This window comes from Cebidichthys violaceus, unplaced genomic scaffold (assembly GCF_023349555.1).
Source record: "Cebidichthys violaceus isolate CVI_PGR_0920_01 unplaced genomic scaffold, fCebVio1.0.p SCAF_1, whole genome shotgun sequence".
Lineage (NCBI taxonomy): Eukaryota > Metazoa > Chordata > Actinopteri > Perciformes > Stichaeidae > Cebidichthys > Cebidichthys violaceus.
Window position 1 is genome coordinate 3,907,603 of NW_027176262.1, and position 24,053 is coordinate 3,931,655.

General features: G+C 42.2%; 2 protein-coding genes across 5 annotated transcripts; both read right to left on the reverse strand.

Annotated features, from left to right (window-relative positions):
- Positions 1-849: 849 nt before the first annotated feature.
- LOC137869446 (TRPM8 channel-associated factor homolog) lies at positions 850-12,428 on the reverse strand. Of its 2 annotated transcripts, none has more exons than XM_068706852.1 (12): positions 12,353-12,428; positions 10,433-11,174; positions 8,824-9,040; positions 8,444-8,729; positions 7,025-7,326; positions 5,838-6,006; positions 5,561-5,655; positions 5,096-5,306; positions 4,187-4,423; positions 2,974-3,197; positions 2,737-2,850; positions 850-1,816 (listed from the first exon to the last, which is right to left on the reverse strand). In XM_068706852.1, the coding sequence occupies exons 2-12, from the start codon at positions 11,062-11,064 to the stop codon at positions 1,574-1,576; spliced, it is 2,730 nt and encodes a 909-aa protein (XP_068562953.1). In that variant the 5' UTR covers positions 11,065-11,174; positions 12,353-12,428; the 3' UTR covers positions 850-1,573. The 2 variants fall into 2 exon arrangements, with proteins under 2 accessions (XP_068562953.1, XP_068562960.1); XM_068706859.1 differs by having other exon boundaries at positions 10,433-11,169; positions 12,353-12,409.
- Positions 12,429-13,958: 1,530 nt separating this feature from the next.
- LOC137872809 (TRPM8 channel-associated factor homolog) lies at positions 13,959-24,051 on the reverse strand. 3 transcript variants are annotated; one of them, XM_068711465.1, is made up of 12 exons: positions 23,914-24,051; positions 22,951-23,704; positions 22,435-22,651; positions 21,920-22,211; positions 20,145-20,446; positions 19,881-20,055; positions 19,581-19,672; positions 18,802-19,012; positions 16,220-16,456; positions 15,667-15,890; positions 15,355-15,468; positions 13,959-14,901 (listed from the first exon to the last, which is right to left on the reverse strand). In XM_068711465.1, the coding sequence occupies exons 2-12, from the start codon at positions 23,595-23,597 to the stop codon at positions 14,659-14,661; spliced, it is 2,754 nt and encodes a 917-aa protein (XP_068567566.1). In that variant the 5' UTR covers positions 23,598-23,704; positions 23,914-24,051; the 3' UTR covers positions 13,959-14,658. The 3 variants fall into 3 exon arrangements, with proteins under 3 accessions (XP_068567566.1, XP_068567403.1, XP_068567486.1); XM_068711302.1 differs by having other exon boundaries at positions 22,951-23,616; positions 23,914-24,004; XM_068711385.1 differs by having other exon boundaries at positions 22,951-23,726; positions 23,914-23,952.
- Between the last annotated feature and the right edge of the window lie 2 nt (positions 24,052-24,053).

Consider the following 24,053-nt stretch of genomic DNA (forward strand, 5'->3'; position numbering starts at 1 on the left):
ACATCCCATTACAAGTCCTTTATTTGAGCAGAATAAAGATATTAAAAGTAATCTGACTGCGAGCAACATCGAGAAAAAACATTTATTTATTCTAAAACACCTATCAAGTATGCTTCTTTAAAGGTTCACACTAATGTACATGTTGTTTATGGTCAAGTTATCTCTATTCAAACATGCAAAAGAGTAAACTTTATCTTAGCTTCCACTCAGAACACTAAAGACTAGAAAAGCTGTGCAGGTTAAAATAGAAGCGCTCCGCCAAAATGTATAATTCTCAATTATACATCAGTTATAAGTCCGGGTCCAGATAGGACAGCGTCTGGGTCCGGACGTATCAAGTATGCTTCTTTAAAGGTTCACACAAATGTACATGTTTTTATTGTTGATCATTTTACTATAAAAGCAGCAACAATCAATAAGAAAGTGATGATTGTTGTGGCAAATTATCATGTTGTTCTTTCATTAATTAGAATAGGTACAAACAACCATTATCTTCAAGATTGCAGCTGCTGTAGCCTTAGATTTTGACCTTATTCACTCATTGTGCCTCCAGTTTATAATTGAACAAGTTTAGAGAATATTTTGGGTGAACCTGGTAGAATGAGAATGATGAAGCTACTGGACAAATCTTGGTCTTTCTCTCTCTTCCTCTCCATGCTATCAAGCCACTTTTACAACACATAACTTTATTTCTTTGGAACCACAAGCTGTAACTTAATTTCTTTCGTAACTTCCTGTAATCCTCCACTCCTCTCTCTTACAGTCCCTACCCACAATGTCACTTTCACCCTCACCAATGTGGTTCCTCAGAACCCCAAGATGAAATAGAACGCCTGGAGGATCCACGTGTTTATTTTTTGTTTTTTTTATTGACAGCAAAGGAAAAACATAGCAAGTGTCTGTCTTAGGAACACAGCCTGAATCACTAACTGTTATTTACATGAATATATTGTATGATTGAATGAATGACAGAAATTAATTTCTTGTCTTGTCAAAAAGATGAACCAACCATTCAGGGTTAATGGATAAAAAAAACACCCAAGAACCCATGAAGCAAGTACTGGAATTGATGTTTAACTATATATAGAGTAACTTTAAACACCTTGAGAGCAAATGATCAATGAAAAAACGTACTGATTCATAAAAGAAGCATCCAAATATCTGTAAAACTATTAAAAGAATTATGACTCTGAAAAAAGTTGTACTTTTAAATTAGAATATGCCTTTTACTCATGCTTCTCCCGATGTTATTATGATTTCTGAAAAACATTTATAGCTGCTTTAAGCAACATTAATATATTTAGAATGTGTCAAATGACACATGTTGAACCCACAGGGAACAACTCTGCTGTGAGTGTTTCAGCTGCAAATTTGAAGGGAATCACCATTTTAACAGCCTTTATGAACAGACCTAGACCTGTAATGTGAATGTTTTTAGTTTGTTATATAGAGTGTTACTATTATTTTGCACAAATCCCTACTACAATAATAAAAGTAAGCCCAGTTATGTACACGTATTCCCAATTATAAACCACCACCCTCTCTGCAGTTTTAATCAGCTAAAGTCTGAAGTTTAGTCATATTTGACCATGGGGTGGTCCTTCCATGGAGGCAGCTTGGAGAGTTTCTCCTCAGTGGCGTTTTTTATGGGCCAGCCCCAGGCCTTAAAGAATGCAGACAGGTTTCTCCCCACAGTCTGGGAGAAAGTCACAGCATACAGGTTCATCTTTCCGTCGTTGTCCTTTGGAAAGTTGGTCATCTTGTGGTAGGCAGCAAACACCTTCTTAAACGCATCCCAGCCAAACTGTTCCTGGAGCTGCATGGAAGGAGACAGATGTTGAGGGAAAAGACAGTGGGTAGGTGACAGAATGAAAGTTTATGAGCAAGTTAACAAATGAACTGTAGTGAAGTCCTAAGAGGCTATTTCAGTCGCACGACAACGGGGCTGTAATGTCACTCAGTCCATCAATCCATCACTGTAGTTCAGAGTGAAATATCTCAACATTTATCAGATGGATAGCGAAATTAAATTTGGTAAAGACATTCATGAACCCCCAGAGGATGAGTTATAACTTTTATGAATAGTAACTAAATTATAATTATGGCTTTTGAACGTGCAGCACTCTATCCACCCGAGATGTAAGGAAGAAGAATTCATCTGGAGATGGGAGTTAAAGACGTCTTTGAAAGAGGTCTTAGCGAGATGTTCCAAGGTCAGCCTTACTACCAGTTTACACTTGAACCACCATATGCCATAACAGGGTGTTCATTATGGAAAATCCATTACTAGCACAGAAGTCTAATAACAAAACAAAAAAAAACACATTCAGGAAGATTTGCAACTCTAAACTTTGCAATTAGCAAATCTAAAATTTGTCATGAAAAGTGTTCCCATATGACATGATTGTGCTATCAGCTGTACTTTAAGCATATTGACATGAACATGCAAACAATGTAAACAATATTTCATACGCAACTAAATTCAACTGCTCAGGCCAACAAAGTGCAGCTGAAGCTGACACATTAAACCAAAAACTGGTGTCACCTGAGCTTGATGATGTGCAGATAATGTTGAGGAGTATTGTACATTTTCTATTCCATCTACAGCCTTATGGGGGCAGCGGCGTGACTATAGATTAAAAGCCTTACTTACATTTCCTGGGTTTCGATGCTGGATAAATGAGTACCCAAGCATAGCTTCTCTACAGAATTTAAAACACAGTAAGTCTCTTTCACCTGGCTGTATGTCTCCAGGGCCACCCACAATTTCCAGTCGCTGAGCTTCCTGCCCCCTTTAACGTACTCGTCAACAGAATTCTTCCGATTTTTTAAGGTCAGATATTGATGAGCCTGCATTGAAGGAATCAAGATATCATGATGTTAACCAAGGGGAAATAACCGGACTGAGATGAAATGTGATCACAGAAAAAACAAATAAAATGTGTCATCCAAGATAAAAGTGTTTTACTCCACCTTTGCCCTGTTGATCCCCAGCACCTCTTCATTCACATACAATGACCACAGGTTGCATGTGCACTCTGTGGTGTGTGGGGGGAACTCCCAGCAGCCTCTCTGTTGGTTGTGTCCCAGTTCATGAATTTGTCCCCACAGGCCTTTGGTCCTGGCGTCACCTGGTTTGACCAGCTCAGCTGCTATAGATGAGTTCATCATGATAGGATACCCTGAGTGCATCCAACCTGGACGGAGACACGTTAGTAACACAAACATGTGTTTGACATTTCAATAGCAATGTGCATTAACAGAGATGTCTTCGGGACATGGTCTCCGGAGTCCTCGGAGTCGTCCAGAGCTGGTTTCCGCCCTATTTGGCTACTTTTGATTACTTTTGGGCTGGTAAAAATAGCGTCGGGCGGGTCGATGAAACATGGGCTGCTTTTGTCTGAATCTGGCAGGTTTTAGGTCGTGATTGGGCTGAACACTGTCAATCTGATCTGGCAACACTGGAGAGGAGTTGCCATTTGTGAACCGATGAGCTCAAGTGAGCACAAGTTACATTAGCTCATCATTAACAACAGCCTAACATATTCCTTTTTTTAAAAACTTGTAATCTATAAATTATTTTGAATTAGAAGTTCTAGTAATATATGTTACATATATGGTATGAACTATATTATACTGTACAAAAGTATTAAAATAGTTGTATCTACAGTACATTATCAATGCATTTAAGTGGGGCTTATGTGGGGCCAAATCACGCAACACAATATAACACAAATGGTATCTAATACAATATAGAGCAATCAAAAACGACTGCGGCGCCTGGCTCTTAAAACTGTGGCCGCCATGATCTCGTGAGGTTATTGTTGCCCACGTGTGCATGACATCAGAGTCTGGATCAAGATCGACACAAATCTAACCAGTGTGTATTGTGCAATAATCAATGATTTTGCGCAGGCCTGGCTCATCTCGAACAAACCGAATAACAGTCTGCCGGCAATAATAGTCAGTAGTCAACATCTGTTGTTGCTAACTTGTGTTGCGTTGTGGCCCTTGCTTTCTTACGACACTACTCGACCACCGTAGATCTGGGAAGTTTTTTCTTTAAATTGTATTCATTTCTAGTAAGAATTTAAATAAAGCAAACACAATTCTTTTTTTAACAGCACATGCTGCCAAGACATCCTTTGATTGAATATGTGAGTATGCGACAGCAAAACACACTTACCATGAGAGATCTGCACATCTGCTACAATGCGTTCTTTGCGGGTAAATCTGCGCGGTATGACAGCCAGATCTGCGACGCCCCTCATGACGTCATTCCAAACTGCTGCCACCTCATCAACGCACTCCAGGTCTCGAACAACGTCTGAGGGCATGGTGAGGATGATGTTGTCAAACTCCAGCTCTGCCCACGGTGAAGGAGATTTGCGCAGCAACGACCAATCAGCTGCTGTCGTCACGCCTGAAACAAACAAAGGGTCGAGGTTGGAGTGCAATTGAAACGAAGCTTTGAATTATAGTGATTATTTATCAAAAGCCCATAAAAGAAGGTAAAGTAGTGGGGCTTTGTTTATTAAGTTATTGGAAATAACGTGCAGTAGAGTAAGACCACATCCAGAAGAGGATGTTGATGGGTCCAACAAACAAACACAGGACTTTCAACCACGAGACGGGCGCTTGGCACCACGTCCGTGACGGTTTTGTTGCCTCAACCTGACTTTAATTTTGTTGTATAATGTCACCCAGAAAAAATGTAGTTCCGAAAAAAAATGAAACCTATACATACTCAGGTTTAACATTTACATTTGTTTGAATGTTGATTAATGTACATTGTCGCTTTTTGGAATAAACAATTAATTAAATCAAACTTACAGAACTTAATCAAACAATAAAACATGATTTTATTTGAAACATTCCCTTAAAAAAAAGTCTAAACTGAGTTGAGTCAGTCAGTAAGTGCTCAACAGATAATTTTGCCCTCTGGGCCTCTAACAGGTTAGTGAAAAAAGAAATAAAGTAAACTAGACCAGAAACTTTCTTTCCAGGCAGCAAATGTTCATCCTGCTGCATGATATGCATTATATTCTCCTCACAGTCCTTTGTGGAGCATGAACAGACAGTGACACACACTCACCTGACTTGTAGTAAGGAGCAGGTACAGCCTTCTGCACTATGACCTCTAACCCCTCCACCTTTGTGTTGGGTGGAGCCACCAGGTAGATGAGTCCCCCCCACAGGTTCCACACCTGCATCTTTTTTGAGGTAACAGGAAAATGCTCATGGACACACGGTGCTCTCTTCAATTCTTTGGCATCCAGGTAGTCTGTTTGACAACCAATCTGGATCTGAGGGAGACATGGAATATGTGTTAACAGCAAGAACAGTTAGATTTTGTAGGAGATGCATGTAAGTCAATGGATAAAAAACAAGAATAGCATGAATAAATTGAGGCATAAAAGGATATTAATAGAGGTGAAATGCACAAGATACATTTGTGATTTGGGGCTTTATTGACAGAATAGACCTGACTTAGATGTATAAATTAACAGAACATTGATAAAAACACAACAAGCTCAGTATTAAATTGTGTGTAACGTACCGTCCAGTTCTTGTTGACAAGGTTTGCTGGTATGATCATCTCGGTCTTCATACCAGGAAAGAGGTACAGGCCTGTACTGATCCACGTCTTCTCTCCTGGCACACGTAAAGAGTAGCAAAAGGTCCATGTAAGTCACAAGAGACACTTAACGGTCTTCATGTCAATGCAATGTAATACCACAAACACACACTACTGCATCATATTAAATTGTACAGAGACAAATTATAGGTCAGCATGTTAATGTTTAACACATTTGTTCACAACAGTGACTTCTGACCTGCTGTGTTAGCATTAATCATGATCCTTTGGTTTCCCACTGTTGGCATCAAAGGCTCGATGAGGAAGGGCAGAAGGGCATCAGGATCTGGGGACACATTATATACCGCTCTCCCCAAACTGAGAAGTAGATGGTCTTTGGGTGTCTTCACAGGGTTCTTCTTACTCACCTTGAAATAAAGTGAACATGAATAATCTTAAAACGGATTCCTGCGACACAACATGATTGGTTGATAGCCAACAGGTTTCCAGTGAGGCCAACAATATGAATGAATAGGCCAAGCTTAGTGATGACAACAAAGGGCATTCGTAGTGAAATTGCAAAAAAACGTTTAATTTGAATGTGAAAAGTACAGTAAGTTAAAAGGTGAAATATCCAAAATTGGGAGCATTTTGATTGCCTCTCAACGGCTCTCTAAATTCATATCTGAGTGCTTTCAAATTAGGCAGGAGAGGCTGTGTTTGTTTGAGGCTGAATATAAGAGAGACAGGAGTGTGGATGCTAATGTCAGACAGACTGGCATGCCCAGATTTATTGTAGTGGGAGGTGGAGGCTGTGAATTCAGACCATCACCAAATAATGTCAGTGTCAGGGATTCTATAGAGTTGATGAAGGTGCGATAGGTAGCGTATGTAGCCGGCTAACTTCCGTCTAAACTAAACATACTCCCAGCAAGTCGTAGACTCACTGAGGTGAGGTTTTGCAGTAACGACTAAAACGAGCAGTTGACTGACAACCTTGTCATTTGCTTATTTTCTGTAACCAGTGTAGCATTTAAGTATCGAGGAATTAGCAAACTAGCTTGCTAGCTAGCAGATAGCTGGAAAGTTAGCTAGCTTCCTAATTCCACCATGCTACTCTGGCTAATTTCCCGCTTACTAGCCATCCGTCCCGGCGAGCTGCAACAACACTTTACAGCCTCACTACTGTGTTTGTCACCATAACGACTAAGAACAATCACCATGTTTTTTTGTACTCATCAAATGACCAGAAAAAAACGTTTAATATGCAGTCTTCTACCATTTAGGTGGTAGTTGTGGCCGATATACTGTCACTAATGTTTTATAATTACAAATATATTATAAATAGTTTGACTCTCTCTAAATATCAGATTTACCATAAAAAGGGACTAAATTCATGACACTTCATATATTCAATCATAGACTCAAATGTCATTCATGACCCACCTGTGGCATGCCTTTGGACTTCAATATGTCAGTCAGGACGGACAGAACCTGTGTGTAGGAGCTGCTGTCATGAGCCTTCATTCTCAAGTAGTTAGTGCAATCCACGCCCAGTTTCTGAAGGTGCTCCTCCTCATGCTTGCCAAGTTTTTCACCTTGGGTAACATGACCAGCAAAGAGACGCAGAAGAGAGAGGAAGTGGTCGGTGTCTTTCTTGGCCTGGATAGGCACAGGGGCCTTGTAGGAGCTTTGACTGATGGTTTTCGGCAACAGGCTCAAGCCCATTTTGTTCAGGATCTTGTTTCCTGAAACACAGTTAAAACAAATATCACCTGATCTACTGACCCCCCAACATTTAAAAAAAACTCCACAATAGCCTAGGTGATGTCTATATGGTCTTATGTCTATACTCTTCTATTTTTGATGAAGGTGTGTTAAATGTATGGTATAAAGTAGTAGCCTGTTGATAAGGAACCACAATAATCACTTTGGCTTAGGGTTAGAGTTGAGGTGTCCAAGACCAGAGCATCTTTATGGGTCCAAAATGTTTCCAATCTAACAGCCCCCATGGAAAACTACCTACATACGTGAATACTTTTTTTTTTTTTAAATACAGACCTGATCCAAATAAACCCGAAGATAATTAGACCCAATCCAAAAAAACGGGGGAGAGAACAGCTACACTGGCGACGGCATGATGTGCTATTAATGAACAAAAGAGTTGCAATATAACGTCAAGAGTTGAACCAAAATATTCTGTAGCCAAAATACATCATACAAAATACAACCATTTGTCAGATACAATTGTAACAAATTCAATATCTGTGAATCAAATTCCTAAAAGTAATTTTTCAGATCCGTTCTGATCAACTCAGATACCGGACATATGGACACACAGATGCAAGATCTGATCAGTAAAACGAGACTCAGTAAAACGAGATTCTTCCCAGCCCAAATTAACTGAGCATAATTTGAGACTAGTCCGACATCGGTCTCGGGTCAAGTCTCAGTGTCTAGACCACTCTTTGGTCTTTGTGCTTTTTTATATGGTCTCATATATGTGTGTTTATGTGTGTGTGTGCTCCCTTGCTTGTTCTGTCGTTCCCAACTTGCCCTCACGGTGTCATCGTTGTTCTCCTACTGACTTTCTCACTGGCTGCAGTTGATGTGACAAATTACAGTTCTTGTACTTCTGCTGCAGATCCACCATCCTCCATTTTGAACCCCATCACTGTCATTTCTGCTGTACTTTGACACTGAAAGTAATAGTATTTAGCGCTGTGGAAATCATTATGTGGGGCTGTATTCACATGTGCAAGTGTCAGTCCAGTACAATATCACATTAATATGCTCAGCAATCCCATATCATCAGGTGTTGAAATGGGAACCACAGAATACAACTTTAGTGGTGCATTATCATACCTGAGAAATCTGTCATTGGGTTTTGCCCAACGTGAGTGTGTGCCCAGTGCCACGACTGTCCACCAATCAGCAGACCTCCTCCTTCTGCCACAAAGTCTTGGAGTTCCTCCACATGATCATTGCTGTACGCTGTACAAACGAATACACTCAGGTCTTTCCTGAACTCAGTCTCCTCATACTTTAACCCTGACTCGCTGAGAAGTTGTTGTTTTGGCTTAACACCAACCGCCCCCTTCCGGCCTTGGTCCAGCCAACGGATGGCATTGTTCCAAAATGAAGTCAGTTTCTGTAATGAAGAGTGTTAGAAATACTTTTTATTACATGCTCAATTTAACTTACAAAGAACGATTTCTGTTCAAATAAAGACATTTAAACAGCACCTTTGTTTTCAGAGGACCTTCATGTGTGATCACAATGACTCGTCCCTTCCCATAGTAGGTTCCTGCCAGGAATGCCTGTCCATCCTCAGTGGTACCAATGGGGAATGCTAGCGGGCCGTGGACCAGAGCCTCAGAAGCTAAAAAATGATCGCCGAGGTCAAACTCTGAAACCCCCTGGAGTAAGAACTCTAGGTCATCGACAAAATCTTTACCAACACTGTATTGAGGAAGAGAGGAGGGAGAGAGTGAGACACAGAGAAGAAAATGTCCATCATCCTCATGCCCTATATCAGTATTCTTACGTTCATTTTTCAGTAATCAGTGACATGTGGTGAGGTTCGTTCAGAGTCAGATTTACAAATATATGAACCCAATAGAGTAGGTTAAATCACCATTCAATTGGCAGCTTGCTCATTGACTACTGGTTGTTTTTCATATTTCATATCCGCATTCTTTACACACACATAGGTAAGGTACATATTTGATTCCACCGGGAGCGTGTGCACCGCGATCTGGCTGCACCTAGTGTTTTATTTGGAAAAAAAAACGGATGCTCTATTCCTTTTTGGTGTCTGACTTCCTGTCTGGTTCGATCTGCTCTGTGTAGCGCGACGAGATAAACCCGACCCGTGGGCTCTCGCACGCCCCCTTCATTGAGGCAGAGGTACTGTTTGCCCCTCTGTGCTTTTTCACTGCGGTTTAATGTCAGATCAGCAACACGAAATATGTTCTACACAGACGTGAAATACATTACCTATTCTATGGAAAGAAAGGACATATAATAAAAGTGTCTACAAATATTACAGTGTGTGCAGGAATGAGACAGCAAAAGGCACGCGCTCAACCCAGTTAGTGAGGATTCATAATATGAGGTGAGGAACGGCTCGCCGCTGCCTCACCTCACATGTCTCCTCTCTGTTTGAACAGGACATGCGCTAATTCAGCAATTTTGATTATTAAAATGCTTGAAATGATTGGAATCATACAGAAATTACATTTATAGCATAGATCAGTAGAGAAATATTCATATTTATTTTATTTTATCATTATTTGTTTTTTACTTTTCATGATCAGAGCCTCACCTGCCTCCCCTGTCCGCACATCCCTGTCAGTAATAATACACTTTATTTATAAACCCCTTTTAAGGCAAAGGTTGCAACATGTTTTGCAAGATATTTAACAATTTAAAATAGTTTAAAGTTATACAACATTGAGTAAAGAAGCAACATATGAGAAAAGAAATGTTTAATAAAATAGCCTCATCACAGAAACAAATGTCAGTGAGATGATCTAGATTTATTTGCAGCATAAAGCAGACTTTCAATAAAGAAAATCTTATAAAATGTTTTTAAGTAAGTAAACCTTCAAAAGTTATGTATAATCAAAGAAATGTGTCGTATTATGCTCCTGCCATGGATTATGGGTTGAAATATTACAACCCGCTCATTAGACAAAACAATGCAATGTATTAAATGACAATTGAACAAAGTAAATTGCCTCAGTGATTTAGCTGTATAATATGGTATTAATGATGAGGGCCACAAATGGTGTAGATTTTAGATTAACAGAAAAGTCCCACATTTGAAATAGAAGAGGAGTATACACTTACCGTAAAGCCATCCAGGAGGATGGGATCTGTGGGTGGACAGGCAGGATCTCTACCTTCCCATAATCCTTAGTGAAGTAGATCCCAGCCACAGCGGACACTTTATTCCCTGGAAAATGTAGAATCGTGTTCTCCTTAGGGTGCGTATGAGACCAGTTCCACGCCTGCCCTCCTATCAGCACTCCTCCTCCACCTTTCAGAAAAGCCACCAGGTCCTTCACATCTGCACCAACGCTGTAGGCGTCCGTCACGTACACACCAACCTTCCGGTTCTCACGAAAGGCCCCAACAACTGTGACTTGGAAGCTGGATTTGCTGAGGTTATCAGCAACTCCCTTGACGTGTTTGTGGATGCCCACAGACAGGTTGTGAGATCCATCTCCTCTCAGCCAGGTCAGAGCGTTCTCTACCAGAGCAGGAAAGGTGGTCAGGTAGCCCTCATGACCCAGGACCACAATTCTCCCACAGCCATACAGAGAGGCTGCCATCAGGACCTGGCCTTTGCTGTTCATTGCTAAAGGAAAAGCATGGTCTCCAGTCAGCAACAGGTCACTGGGGACAGAGGGGCCACGGATGTCCAGCTCCCTAAAGCCTCTCATCAGGGACTTGTAGGACTGAGTGGGTCGGGTGGACATGGTGGGAAGGATCGATGAGCTGAAGGTTGGATGAAGAGGGTGGATGGCAGGATAGCAGAAGAATAGTGTTGAGTCAGAGGTAAATTGTGTTGGTGAATTGTCAGACTGTCCTGTGGGAAAAAAAAGAGCATTGCAATCAGCTTGTGCGATGTTGCACGACTTGTCAACAGTAGCACAGGGGTTCATTCTGCATTATGTCATGAGTAGGAATTAAAAACAAATATGTACGTGGGTGAGAGTGATGAAGAAGGTTATCTGTTGCCTTAGGACAGCGGTGTGCAGTACAGGGATAACATGTTGCTGCATGCAAATAACTTGTGTGATCTTGCATGAATAGTTGTCATTTGCACAGAAGTTGATTCTGCATTATCAAATAAAACAAGTTTGACTAAATTAGGTGTATTTACTTAGTCAATTTGTATTGTGCAGCAAAGCCCTTCAAAATCTCATTCCTGAATGATTTTAGAGGAAATGGTGCATAGCTACAAAATCATTTCACCTCAGGTTGATAGCAAACCATTTCAAGGTGTCACTCAGAGAGAAACAGGACATTCTGATGTAGCTTTTCAAAATTAAAGCCCTTCAAAATCACATGCATGAGCGAACTTCAAATCACATTCATGAGACAATTTGTGTGACTTCAGATTAGATTTTAGAGGAAATGGTGAATAGTTACAAAATAATTTTACCTCGGATTAATAGCAGACCACATCAAGGTGTTTCTCAGAGAGAACCAGGACATTCTGATGTAGCATTTCAAAACTAAAGGCCTTCAAAATCGCATGCATGAGCTAACTTCAAATCACGTTTGTGAGACAATTTGTCTAATTACAGATGAGATTTTAAAGGAAATGGTGCATAGTTACAAAATCATTTCACCTCAGGTTAAACGAAGCCTGACTGTGGGCAGCGGAAAAAAAACTATGTATTTATTGTCAAACACCTATAGGATATGCTTCTTTTATTATGAAAGCAGCGACACTCAATAAGAAAGTGATGACATGATGAAGCAGGCAACGATAACAACACCATTTATTTATTTATTCTCAAACACCTATCAAGTATGTTTCTTTAAAGGTTCACACAAATGTACTGTAATGTCCCATTACAAGTCCTTCATTTGAGCAGAATACGATTTAAAAGGAACTGCGGGCAACAACGAGAATTTGTTCTAGTTTTTTCTAAAACACCTATCAAGTATGCTTCTTTACAGGTTCACACAAATGTACATGTTTTTATTGTTAAGTTATCTCTATTCAAACATGCAAAAGAGTTAAATGTATCTTACCTTCCAGTCAGAACACCTCACTTGTCTATCTGAAAGTAGGACCCTCCCCAACTTGATTCATCAAACCTGCTCCTGCACCTCATGTGAATGATTACAGACGTGCTATAACACATTATCACGCGTAGGAATGAAAAACAAATATGTACGTGGGTGAGAGTGATGAAGAAGGTTATCTGTTTCCTGAGGACAACGGTGTGCAGTACAGGGATAACATGTTGCTGCATGCAAATAATTTGCGTGATGTGGCATGAATTATCGACAATAGCACAGGGATTAATTCTGCTTTACCAAATGAAACAAGGGCACGGCTTCAGATCAACCTTCAAGACAAACAGTCCTATAGACCTTTTACAAATACGACAACGTAAATATTCTAAATGTATTTCCTGTTGCAATGTATCTGACTGAGAAATATCTGGACTCTTATCTCAGTCTTAAATCACGAAGAGTGGCTAATATGCCAGTGGACATTTGCACATACTTTATTACTAATTGGCAAGTCTGTTTTATTTCTAGTCTTTTCACAAAAACAAAAGGGAATTGCTTATAATCATTTTTCATGTTTTCATGATCACAAGCTTGTTATTACAAGCATTATCATTATTACTTGATCTCATGTAAATGTTCACCTATTGCTTGGATTTAGTTTAAATGTGTGCAAATAGTGCCCCTGATATCAAAGCAATATAAATATCAAAATATGTATGTCTTATAAAACTATAGACTTGAGGCTTTCAATCACAAAATTGTCGTGTGGAAAATTTCACAGACACCTTTTTGTTTTATAATCTCTCGTCACAGTGAGAAACTGGGTGGAAAACCTCTTTCTATCCTTCAGCATTTCTAAAATATACCATTAGGGGAGCTGTTTGACAACAACTGCAGGGCACTGAAAGGGTGGAGGGAATGTATATTTGTAGACTACTAGTGCAGACCGGGCCAAATACATCTGCCATGAATAGTTGCATCACACACCAAAGTCGTTGCTACTCACATTCAGAAACACCAGTGAGATGCACTCTGGTTCACAGGAAAAATGACCAGGGGCCAACATAACTGTTGGAGGCCCCAAAAATCCCAGTTAGAGAAAGGGGCATAAAGCAACACAGTTTGCCTAAAAACCACACCCAGGTCGGGGTTACTTGCAGTCATGAACATCGGTGAAATGCACTTAGCGGGGATAATTTCCAAACAGGCGTATTAGTTGCTTGCTAACCACCGTGGGTATAAAGTGGAGCATGGATTTAATGAGTGGAGGTGTAGTTGAAGTTATAAGTAAATATGGCAAAATGTACATAATTTCAGTTGCAACGTGAAGGGCGCCGTTCCTGTAGGATATCCGCTCGCTGACTCAAGGGAGGTGAAGAAGAGTTTGCTTGTAACTTCATCCAGCATTCATGTAGCGTTAGCAGGCTGCGTCCACCATCCAGCCGCAGAAGTGCCGTCTACGAGCTTGTGCTTGTTTACTCAAAGCTCATAAATATATAACTTGACACGTGTCCACATTGCAACAAATTCGACAAAGCGCTCAATGGGGTCATCCACCAAGTGTGGGGATCAGATGGGCTTCTCGAGATATGGGAAGGACACACACGGAGACGGAAAGCCAGATTCCTTGCTTTATAATTTTCCAGTGACAATGAAGTTAACATTAACACAAACATAGTGAACCTATTATTCATCTCATGAACACAGCCTGAATCAATTACCTTCTGGTCCACACATGAATCCTCCACACATCTGTAAAAAGTCACCTACAAGAGTTTATATGAACGTGAAAGAAAGTCCCAAAGATTCAGCTCCCAGCTGGAAGATGCTTTCCTTACCTATGAATGTGTTATACTGACGCTGTTATATTAACTATCTTACTAACATGTAGCTGCATGCAAACAGCTTGTGCAATGTGGCACTAACTGCCTTGGGATTAATTCTGCATTACCAAATAAAACAAGTGCACAGGTACGCACTATTCTTCATGACAAATCCTACCATCCTGATAAATAGTGTCTGATAATGACCTCTGGGTTGTTTGTCTTCCGAATCTTCAGAGAACTGAACATTCGCCCCTTTAAGAGCATCATATTCATTGATAGAGTGAAAACTGATTTTCAAATGGAGATACTGAATTTAAACGCTCAATGGTAAACTATGAAACTTTCTTTTTTGAAACATTGCAATACATATGGTAAAATACAACAACAAAATAAGAACAAAAAGAAAGTGAATCAAAATACCCACTAAATACTCAATGTCAAGAATTTGGTCCTCATTGAACCCATCGATCTGCCCTTTTAATCAGCAGAAGTTTAGTCATAGTTGACCATGGCGTGGTCCTTCCAGGGAGGCAGATTGGAGAGCTTCTCCTCAGTGGCTGTTTTTATGGGCCAGCCCCAGGCCTTAAAGAATGCAGACAGATTCATCCCCACAGTCTGGGAGAAAGTCACAGCATACAGGTTCATCTTTCCGTCGTTGTCACCGGGAAAGTTGGACATCTTGTGGTAGGCAGCAAACACCTTCTTCAAGGCATCCCAGCCAAAGTGCTCCTGGAGCTGCAGGGAAGGAGACAGAGGTAAAGGAAAACCTGGAAAAACAGCGTTGTTGTCTCTTCATCTTTTCATTTAACACTGGGTCCATTTGTTTGGCCTCGAGACTGTCCGTTTTATTAGGGTTGCAACCCGAAGGCTGAAACAAGCTAGAGGCGTGAAATTCTTCCCAAATCAATTTGCTCTACAAAAGGCTTCTTTGACCATAAAAGTCTGTCATGGTGGATTCTTGCTCTACTTTTTGGTTTTTGACTGTATCAACACTAAATTTGATATCATTTCTACGTTAAGGCAGAGAAGCTCCAGAGTACCTTCTTAGAAATTAAATTAAGATTTGACAAATAAAAGGTTGGAATCCAGAATTGCAGCTTGTGGCTTTGAAGGGGTGCAATTGTGTGTACTGACTCCTGTGTGACATATGTTCTTTACAGAGTTGAATAAAAGGTATTTCTCTCTCACCTGCATGTATGTCTCCAGGGCCACCCACATGTCCCAGCTGCTGAGTTTCCTGCCCCCCTTCACAAAGTCCTTTATTCGGTTTTTTCGATTTGATAAACTCATACATGGATGAGCCTGCATTGAACAAGATGAAATGATATGATTGTTAAACAATGTAATCCAAATGAAAAGCAAAACGCTTTTCTCAACAAAGGAGTCGTCTTTTGTGACATTTATTGGTATAAAAACATGTCACAATACATATTAAGACCAGGCTCTTCTAGCTATTGGTCTCAGTTGTTTTATCAAACAAATACAATTAATTTACTCCACCTTTGCCCTGTTCATCCCCAGCACCTCTTCGTGCACATACACTGACCACAGGTTGCATGTGCACTCTGTGGTGTGTGATGGGAACTCCCAGCAGCCTCTTTGTTGGTTGTGTCCCAGTTCATGGATGGGCCCCCACAGGCCATTAGTCCTAAACTTGTCATAGCTGACCAGCTCAGATGCTGAGGCCTTCTGTGCCATGATGGGATAACCAGCATGCATCCAACCTGGACAGAGAAAAAACAGAAAAACAAACATCTTTAGGGCTCCATATCTATGGTAATACACATTACTACCTAAATATTGAAGTACTGTGTATTACTATTCCCATTATATGTTTAATTTCTGTAATTTTATTGACTATGTTGTAATTTAACATGGACACGCAGGTTCCCTTAAGTGTGAATATGAGTGGTTGTCTGTCTCTTTCTCTTAGTTCTGTGATGGACTGTGGATCTGTCCATGAAGTAACCTGCCTCTCACCCAGCGTGATTTGGGACAGGCTTCATCTTTCCGGGACAAAGCAAAAACAAAATAAGGCATACAGTGAACTAACCATGGGATATCTGCACATCCGCTACAAATCGTTCTTTGCGAGGAAATTTGTGTGGTTTGGCAGCCAGGTCAGCGATGGCCCTCATAATCTCATCCCAATTGGCCGCCAACTTATCAGGGTGATCCAGGCTCCGAATGGCGTCTGATGGCACAGTGAGGATGATGTTTTCAAACTCTAACTCTGCCCAAGGTGAGGGAGATGTGCGCAGCAACGTCCATTCAGCAGCTGTTGTCACGCCTGAAAAGAAGAAGGGGATGGATGTATTTGAAAACCGATAAATTAATTATTACACACAATTATTTTGTACGTTTTTGGTTTGTGGTATGCTTTCATTCATGTTAATGGACAACTGGTAAACTGAAGTTAATTCACTTGAATTGTCCCAGCATAAAATTGAGTTTTAGAAACTTAGTTCTGGAACAAAGACCACACCCCGAACACAGCTCATTTCCTTCGTACAATGTATTTAAACACAACGAACCTGTTCACTTCCTCTTTGACTCAGTTTTCACATAACGTGTGATTCCTGAGCAAAAACAAAAAAACTCAACCGCTTAACTTGCAACATTGACCTGGATCTCTTTCTCACTCCTTCCGACAACAACCCTTTCTAAGAAGATTAGCTAACATCTGAAGTCCCGGATATCCCACCTCCTCCCACCATCCTTTGACGCCAGCAACCTCGGCTGCGAACAGCCATCCACGTTCCTCGCGGCTCCCGACATCTATCCTCGGACATCTCCAAAGTCGTCAGTCCCTCGCCTTCCAACAGTCCCTATACATCCCACATTTCCGAGTGGACAGTCTCCCAACTGAAGAACGCACTCACCCAGCACAATATCCCTTCCTTCAGTCCAACAGAAAAGCACAACTCTACAAACTGTTCACAGACTCTCAGCACAACACCGCTCTTGCTCGATGAGCCTCCAGAGCACTGCCAGATTCCCAGTGTCGCATCAGCTGTGTCAGCCGAAGATGTCACGACGCATACCACAGCCAGAGAAGCCCAGCCATCCACATCAGCCCTTCCAGAGGGCCAGGTCGTATTGCACCCCTTCCAAACTCTCTCTTCCCCAGGGACATCTCACCCTGCAGTCTCTTTTACCCAGTCTTCACTACCATCCCACACACATGCATCCCTTTATCCCACCATCCTTTCCTCTTCCCTCGCTCCTGCCTTTCCTGCCCCAACTAACTCCGCCAACTTTGCTCCTTCCAACATGATACCGGCTACCTCAGCTGCTCAGACAGCAGGAATCCTTGATGGAGTTGTAACCTTAACCTCACAAATGTCATTACATTTGCTCATTCCCTCCTTAAGATCAAGTTTTACACCATACACATACTACATAACCGGAATTAACTTCCTCATGAAACTGTCCTTCAGGGCTCCGTGTCCAGCCTGGACCCACTCACACATTGCTATTCTACTCAAAGGTCTCCAAAAAGCTGAACCACACCCTACGCCTCAACATCTGCCCCTCACTTCGGACCTCCTCACCCGCTGCATCTATACACTCCGCTCAGACTACCTGTCTCCCTTCAAAGACAAAGTATCAGAGTCCATGTTCTTGCTGGCTTTCTTCCTGCGCTGCTCAGAGTTCAGTCTCAAACTCTGACCACCATCCGCCACGACATGCTACCATGTCTGACATCTCTATCCATTCTTCCGACACCGTCTATCATCGTCTATCACCTCAAATGCAGCAAGACCAACCAATGCGGTCCACCTCAGCCCATCTACCTCTTCCAACTAGACTCATACCTAAGTCCATATGAATTCATCCGCGACTACATCAGCCAGCCGAACTTCTCTGCAAGACCCCCTGTTCGTCACAGAGATGGGCAAACAGGGCCACGCAGTCCTGGTTTCACCATCACTTCCATCATATCTTATCCAGATCCGGAATACTCCCCAAGTTTTACTCAGGCCATTCCTTCTGCATCAGAGCCGCCTCCACCGCTTCAAGTCAAGGAATCCCCGACCACATCATTAAGAAACTGATACTGTTGGTCTTCCCCCGCGTACCTCTCCTACATCCGCTCCAACCTGAATGACATCAGAAAGCGGCACCTGTGTTAATGAAGCTCTCTCTTGGGGACTCTGCACCACCAGAGCCTCTGAAGAGACGGCCCTGACTCAAGAGTCTCCACTCCCCCCGTTCCCACCAGCCACTGGACGTCAGCGGCACCTCATCGCTCCCCTCCAACCTTCTTTCCACGACCTCCTCTACCCTCCTTGTTTCTTCTTCCCTACACTCTTTCATCCCTTACCGGTCGTCCCTCGACCCCCTTCCCTTACATCCCTCGACCCTCATCTCTTACCTACATCCCTTCATCCCATGACCCCCGTCCCTTAATCCCCTCATCCCACGACCCCATCCCTTCCTCTCTCAACCCCTTTCCCGCTTCCTAAATCTAACGCTCTCATTCCATCATGCAATAAACCATTTGAAACCCATATCGTTATTAGAGTGCTCCTTGTTAGTTAATAAACAATATACCGACACATTTGCCATTTACCCCATGAGGATTTACACATCAGCAGACCAATACCAGTGTGTTACCCACCACAGACTCACCGGATTTATAGTAAGGCGCAGGTACAGCCATCTGCACTATGGCTTCTACCCCCTCCACCTTTGTTTTGTGTGGAACCACCAGGTAGATTAGTCCCCCCCACAGGTTCCACACCTGCATCATCTCTGAGGTTATATTGAATTGCTCGTGAACACACGGCGCTCTCTTCAATTCTCCGGTGTTCAGGCGGTCTGTTTGACAACCAATCTGGATCTGAGGAAGAATGTGTGTTACTGATTGTTACCTGTAGTTGATAATCTAAATAAATGGATGAAATGCTGGAAAGATGGAAATGGTAATGGTAATGACTGCAGTGCATTTAAAGACAAAAAGTGGTTTCCTTCACTTAATTTCGCAGCAGCCATGGGGGTTTGGTTTTGTTAGATGTTGGGGGAGGGATGAGCTGGACCATTAGTGGCTGAGGGCATTAATGTATGTTGAACTGGGGTGGGGAAATGTCGCTGGAGACAGGGGCAGTGTGCGAAATATAGGCGGGGGGGGTGGGCTCGGACCCCCAAGGCCCCTTGATTGACACTTCAGACTCCCTGCAAGTCTCAATAGCAAAATTACAGGGGTTCTCTAAAATCATAAGACAATTATTTGTCACTAAAATGTTTTTTAAAAACAAGTGTGTGCATGTGTTCCCAAGAGAGATGGGACCCCAAGATTTCCACTGCGTATTTCGCACACTGGACAGGGACAGGGGCATGCAAGGCGTGGACTGGACCTCCATTGGGGGCACAACATTAACTATCAACAAAACTTAATTTGTGTACAGCACCTTCCATCCTTTGTTGACAATCTCTGCTGGCATGGCAATGAAAGTCTTCATACCAGGTGAGAGGTAGAGCCCTGTACTGAGCAACTCAAATCCTGCGGACACACACACACACACACAAACACACACACACTTATATTCAACAGGACTTGTGGTGCAGTGTGTGGTCAACACTCACTGTTAGGTAGTATCCCAATGATTCCTGTAACCTAAGTATCGCAAGTGTGCTCATTCTGCATGTAAGTTGTAACTTGTTGTTGTAACATATTATTATAATATTTGTCCACAACAACAAGGTCTCACCTTCTGTGTTGACATTAATCTTGATTCTGTGGTTGTAGACGACTGGCATTAAGGGGTTATGCTTGATGAGGTAGGGCAGCAGGGCATCAGGATCGGGGCAAACCTTATACACCTCTGTCCCCAGACTGAGGAGTAGGTGGTCTTTGGCACTCTTCACAGGACAGCTGTCACACACCTGGAAAGAAAATTACCAAAGATGTTGTTGTAATACATCTGGATGGATGTCAGCTTTGTACTGCTCTACTGGAATTTGTGCCAACTCACCTGAGGCATGCCCGCCTTCATCACAATGTCAGTGAGGGTGGACACCACCTGTTTATAAGAGGGGCAGTCATGAGCCTTCATGTGCAAGTAGGTGACGCAGTCTGTGCCCAGCCTTTTGAGGTGCTCCTGCTCATTCTTGTCAAGCTCCACACCGTGAGATACATGATCGGCGAAGCGGTGCAGGAGGTGGCGGAAGTGGTAGGAGTCTTTGATGGCCTTGCTTGGCACGGGGGCCTTGTGTAAACCTCCACTGACGGTTTTCCCCAACACGCTCAAGCCCATTGCGTTCAGGATCTTGTTCCCTGAAAGACATTCCAGCAAACACGATTTGATGAACTCATTGATGAAACTATTAAGTTCAGGGTGGGAGTGGATGGGTTAGCAGAATGTTTAGATTTAAGTGTATGCAGGCCTGTTACATATAAAAAGCAAAGTGGCCTATTAATGAAAAATATGTTCTCTTTGTGGACATCAAAACATCTCTTCTGCCTCTGGTATTTTTAAGTCTAGTCATTTTAGACTCATGATGTCCTTAGCGCCTGCCAGACTTCATCACCAGCTGTAATTCATATGATTAATTACCCTGCTTTGTGTGGCTACTGTATACGTACAGGACTTTAGCACAAACCACTACCAGCCAATATTTTCTGTACATTCCCTCTTTGCAGAATGTCTTGCCTCCCAAAATAGGCTTCTTGTGTTTGTTCTGTCACTGAGACAGCCATACCTTTTACTAATCAGCCAAAGAGCTTGTCCTACTCCTGGTGAATGTCATTTTGTGGGACATTAGCTTGCCATCTTCCATTAATCACTAGGTCCCTGGGTATTTTGCAGACCACTCTTCTTTACAGTCGCCCAGTGCTCTATCATCACCTTGGAGGCATGTTGTTTAAGGTATCGGTGAGACAATCCCCACAAACTTTGGCAGTCATTTGAAGCAGCAGGTTACACTGGCTTCTTGTGGTTGGTCTGCTGCTGTGGGCTTTTGGCTTTAAGATTCATATTATCTGGGCCTGGGCCACCCAAATCCCAAAGCACTCAACAGTTTATTTTTGATTGCCCAGTGCTTCAACCCTCCTGCTGCCCAGCACTTTGGCCTTTCTGTAAATGTACTCTTCTTCCATTAAACCATTCAAATTATCCAGGCAGCACCTGCTCTCCTGCATTTGGCATCTTTCTTTTGCAATGACGAACTCCAGTGGTCATTCGGCTGGTTGCCTCTAAATGGCACCAGTATACTCTGGGGGACTGTGCCTACAAGTTCTGTAACTTTCCGAAACCAACAATCCAGCACTACAGAGGTGAGAAGCTAAGCTGAGTTTCAAATTCTCTCTCAAGTGCTCTCTTTTTTTAACTACTATTAGTGGCACTTTTTATGCATACAACCAGATGCAATACTATGAATTGCCTTCATGGTGAAACTGTCTGAAAATGTGCACGACTATCCCCATAGTGAAAAAGTATCGGATCTCTCCCCTCTCTATGAAGACTGGCCAAGACTATGGATCCAGCATAAACATTTTCTTAGTCTTTAGATGTGGTCAGACAACATGACGTAAACTAATTATTTTTGAGCATAACACAACCCATAGTCTCTCCCTGGTCTATATCTAACTTTAGTCCCTGTACCTGGTTTCTCTGTGCTTGATTTGTATGTCCATCCATGAAGGGCCTGGCAAATCCTCCACATGAGCATTTTGCATTGAATACATTATGTTCTATCAGCATGGGATGAACTGGGCAGTGTATAATATAATGGTGGTGCAAAGTCATACCTGAGAAATCTGTTAATTCGCTTTTCCCAGGGTTTGACTGTGCCCAGTACCAGGCGTGTCCACCGATCAGCAGGCCGCCTCCCTCTGCCACAAAGTGTCGGATTTCCTCAATATGATCACCGCTATACACTGTACACACAAATACGCTCAGGTCTTTTCTGAAGTTTGTCTTCTCACACTTCAACCCTGACTTGCTGAGAACATTGGGGGAGATATTTGGCTGGACACCAACGACCCCCTGTCGTCCTTCATCCAGCCAATGAAGAGCATTTATCCAAAATGGAGCCAGTGTCTGCAATAAAGGAAGTTATTACAAGAAAGGCAGATCAGCACACATCTCATGATGTAGCACACTAGAAACATCCAACAGCAGGTTAATATGAAATCATATAAATAGGCAGAGTCATAATTACTGTCATAGTATCTACCTTGTATTATAACCTACATTAACATATTTTTATTATTTAACTTGAAGGCAAACATTCTACATTGAGTGAGTCTGATGTAAACTCTACCTCTCGTCCAATAAGCCCTTCATGTGAGACCACAATGACTCGTCCCTGCCCATAGTAGCTTCCTGCCAGGAATGCTTGTCCAGAGGGCGTGGTCCCGATGGGAAAGGCTAGCGGGCCGTGGACCAGAACCTCAGAAGCTATACTTCCACCTTGGAGGTCAAAGTCTGAAACCCCCTTGAGTAAAAACTGCAAGTCATCCTCAAAATCCTTTCCGAGCCTGTATTTGAAAGAGGAAAGAGAAAGATAGACGCCAACTATGTGGATGAGTCTCTATAATTACGTGTATCAATTTTCATCTTTTTTCATTCATAATCAAAACATTTTCATGGGTTGATTTTGTGTTTCTATGAAAGTCAAATAAATAACAGTAGGAACAACTATATGTGATGCATTATATTTATTATTAGTATACTAATTTTCAATTTTGATATTATGATCGTAAACTGGAGGACCAAATATGTGGAGAGGTTTTCGGATTAAAAGTTACAATAAATGAAAAGTACATTATACACTCACACTACGGCCATCCAGGAGGAGGGGATCTGTGGGTAGACAGGCAGGCACTCTGCCACACCATAATGGTCAGAGAAGTAGATCCCAGCCACACCAGAAACCTTATTCCCTTCAAACTGAAGCAGTGTGTTCTCCTTAGGGTGTGTTTCAGCCCAGTTCCACGCCTGCCCTGCTATCAGCACTCCTCCTCCAGCTTTCAGAAAAGCCACCAGGTCCTTCGCTTCTGCACCGACGCTGTAGGCATCCGTCACGTACACACCAACCTCCCGGTTCTCACTAAAGGCCCCAACAACTGTGACTTGGAAGCTGGATTTGCTGAGGTTATCAGAGACTCCCTTGACGTGTTTGTGGACCCCCACAGACACGTTGTCGGATCCATCTCCTCTCAGCCAGGTCAGAGCGTTCTCTACCAGAGCAGGAAAGGTGGTCAGGTAGCTCTCATGACCCAGGACCACAATCCTCCCACGGCCATACAGAGAGGCTGCCATCAGGACCTGGCCATTGCTGTTCATTGCTAAAGGAAAAGCGTGGTCTCCAGTCAGCAGCAGGTCACTGGGAATACAGGGGCCACGGAGGTCCAGCTCCCTAAAGCCTCTCATCAGGGACATATAGGCCCCTTCATGGGGATTTGCAATGGGTTGGTTGGACATGGTGAGAAGGATCAATGCTCTGAAGATCAGATGAGAAAGAAGTCGGATGTAGAAAAAAAAGCTGTCAGATGTAAAATGCGTAAAGTTTAACAATTCAGTCCACTGTCCTGTGGGGAAAAAAGGAGAGACCTGACGGATGAAAACAAAAAATATAAAACTACATTTCTTTTATGTTAGACATCATGAAACAATAAAGTTAGAACATTAAAACATCAATCTAAAACTTTAGCCTCAGAAACAAAAGAAATGTCCTGTAAATTATTATCCTAAAGTCATCACAAACAAACCAAAAATGTCAAGAAAGTTATGTATTTACCTGTCTTTCTGCTTATATTATTACACTGCGACACTATAACAAGCACTCCTCCAAAAAGACTTCGTTGCAGGAGAGAGGAGTCAATATAAATGAGAGCAAGAGCAGGAGGGACGGTTTCGGTAAAAATGTGAAGGACAATA

Excerpts from the sequence above, each read along its gene's own strand:
- LOC137869446 (XM_068706852.1), bottom strand. The coding sequence starts at position 11,064 with ATGTCCACCCGACCCACTCAGTCCTACAAGTCCCTGATGAGAGGCTTT. Across the intron at positions 6,007-7,024 it reads AGTCCAAAGGCATGCCACAG|GTGAGTAAGAAGAACCCTGT; the intron begins GTGGGTCATGAA and ends CTTTATTTCAAG. Across the intron at positions 2,851-2,973 it reads TGGGGATCAACAGGGCAAAG|GCTCATCAATATCTGACCTT; the intron begins GTGGAGTAAAAC and ends CCTTCAATGCAG.
- LOC137872809 (XM_068711465.1), bottom strand. The coding sequence starts at position 23,597 with ATGTCCAACCAACCCATTGCAAATCCCCATGAAGGGGCCTATATGTCC. Across the intron at positions 16,457-18,801 it reads TGCGCCTTACTATAAATCCG|GCGTGACAACAGCTGCTGAA; the intron begins GTGAGTCTGTGG and ends TCTTCTTTTCAG. Across the intron at positions 14,902-15,354 it reads CCCTGGAGACATACATGCAG|CTCCAGGAGCACTTTGGCTG; the intron begins GTGAGAGAGAAA and ends CCTTCCCTGCAG.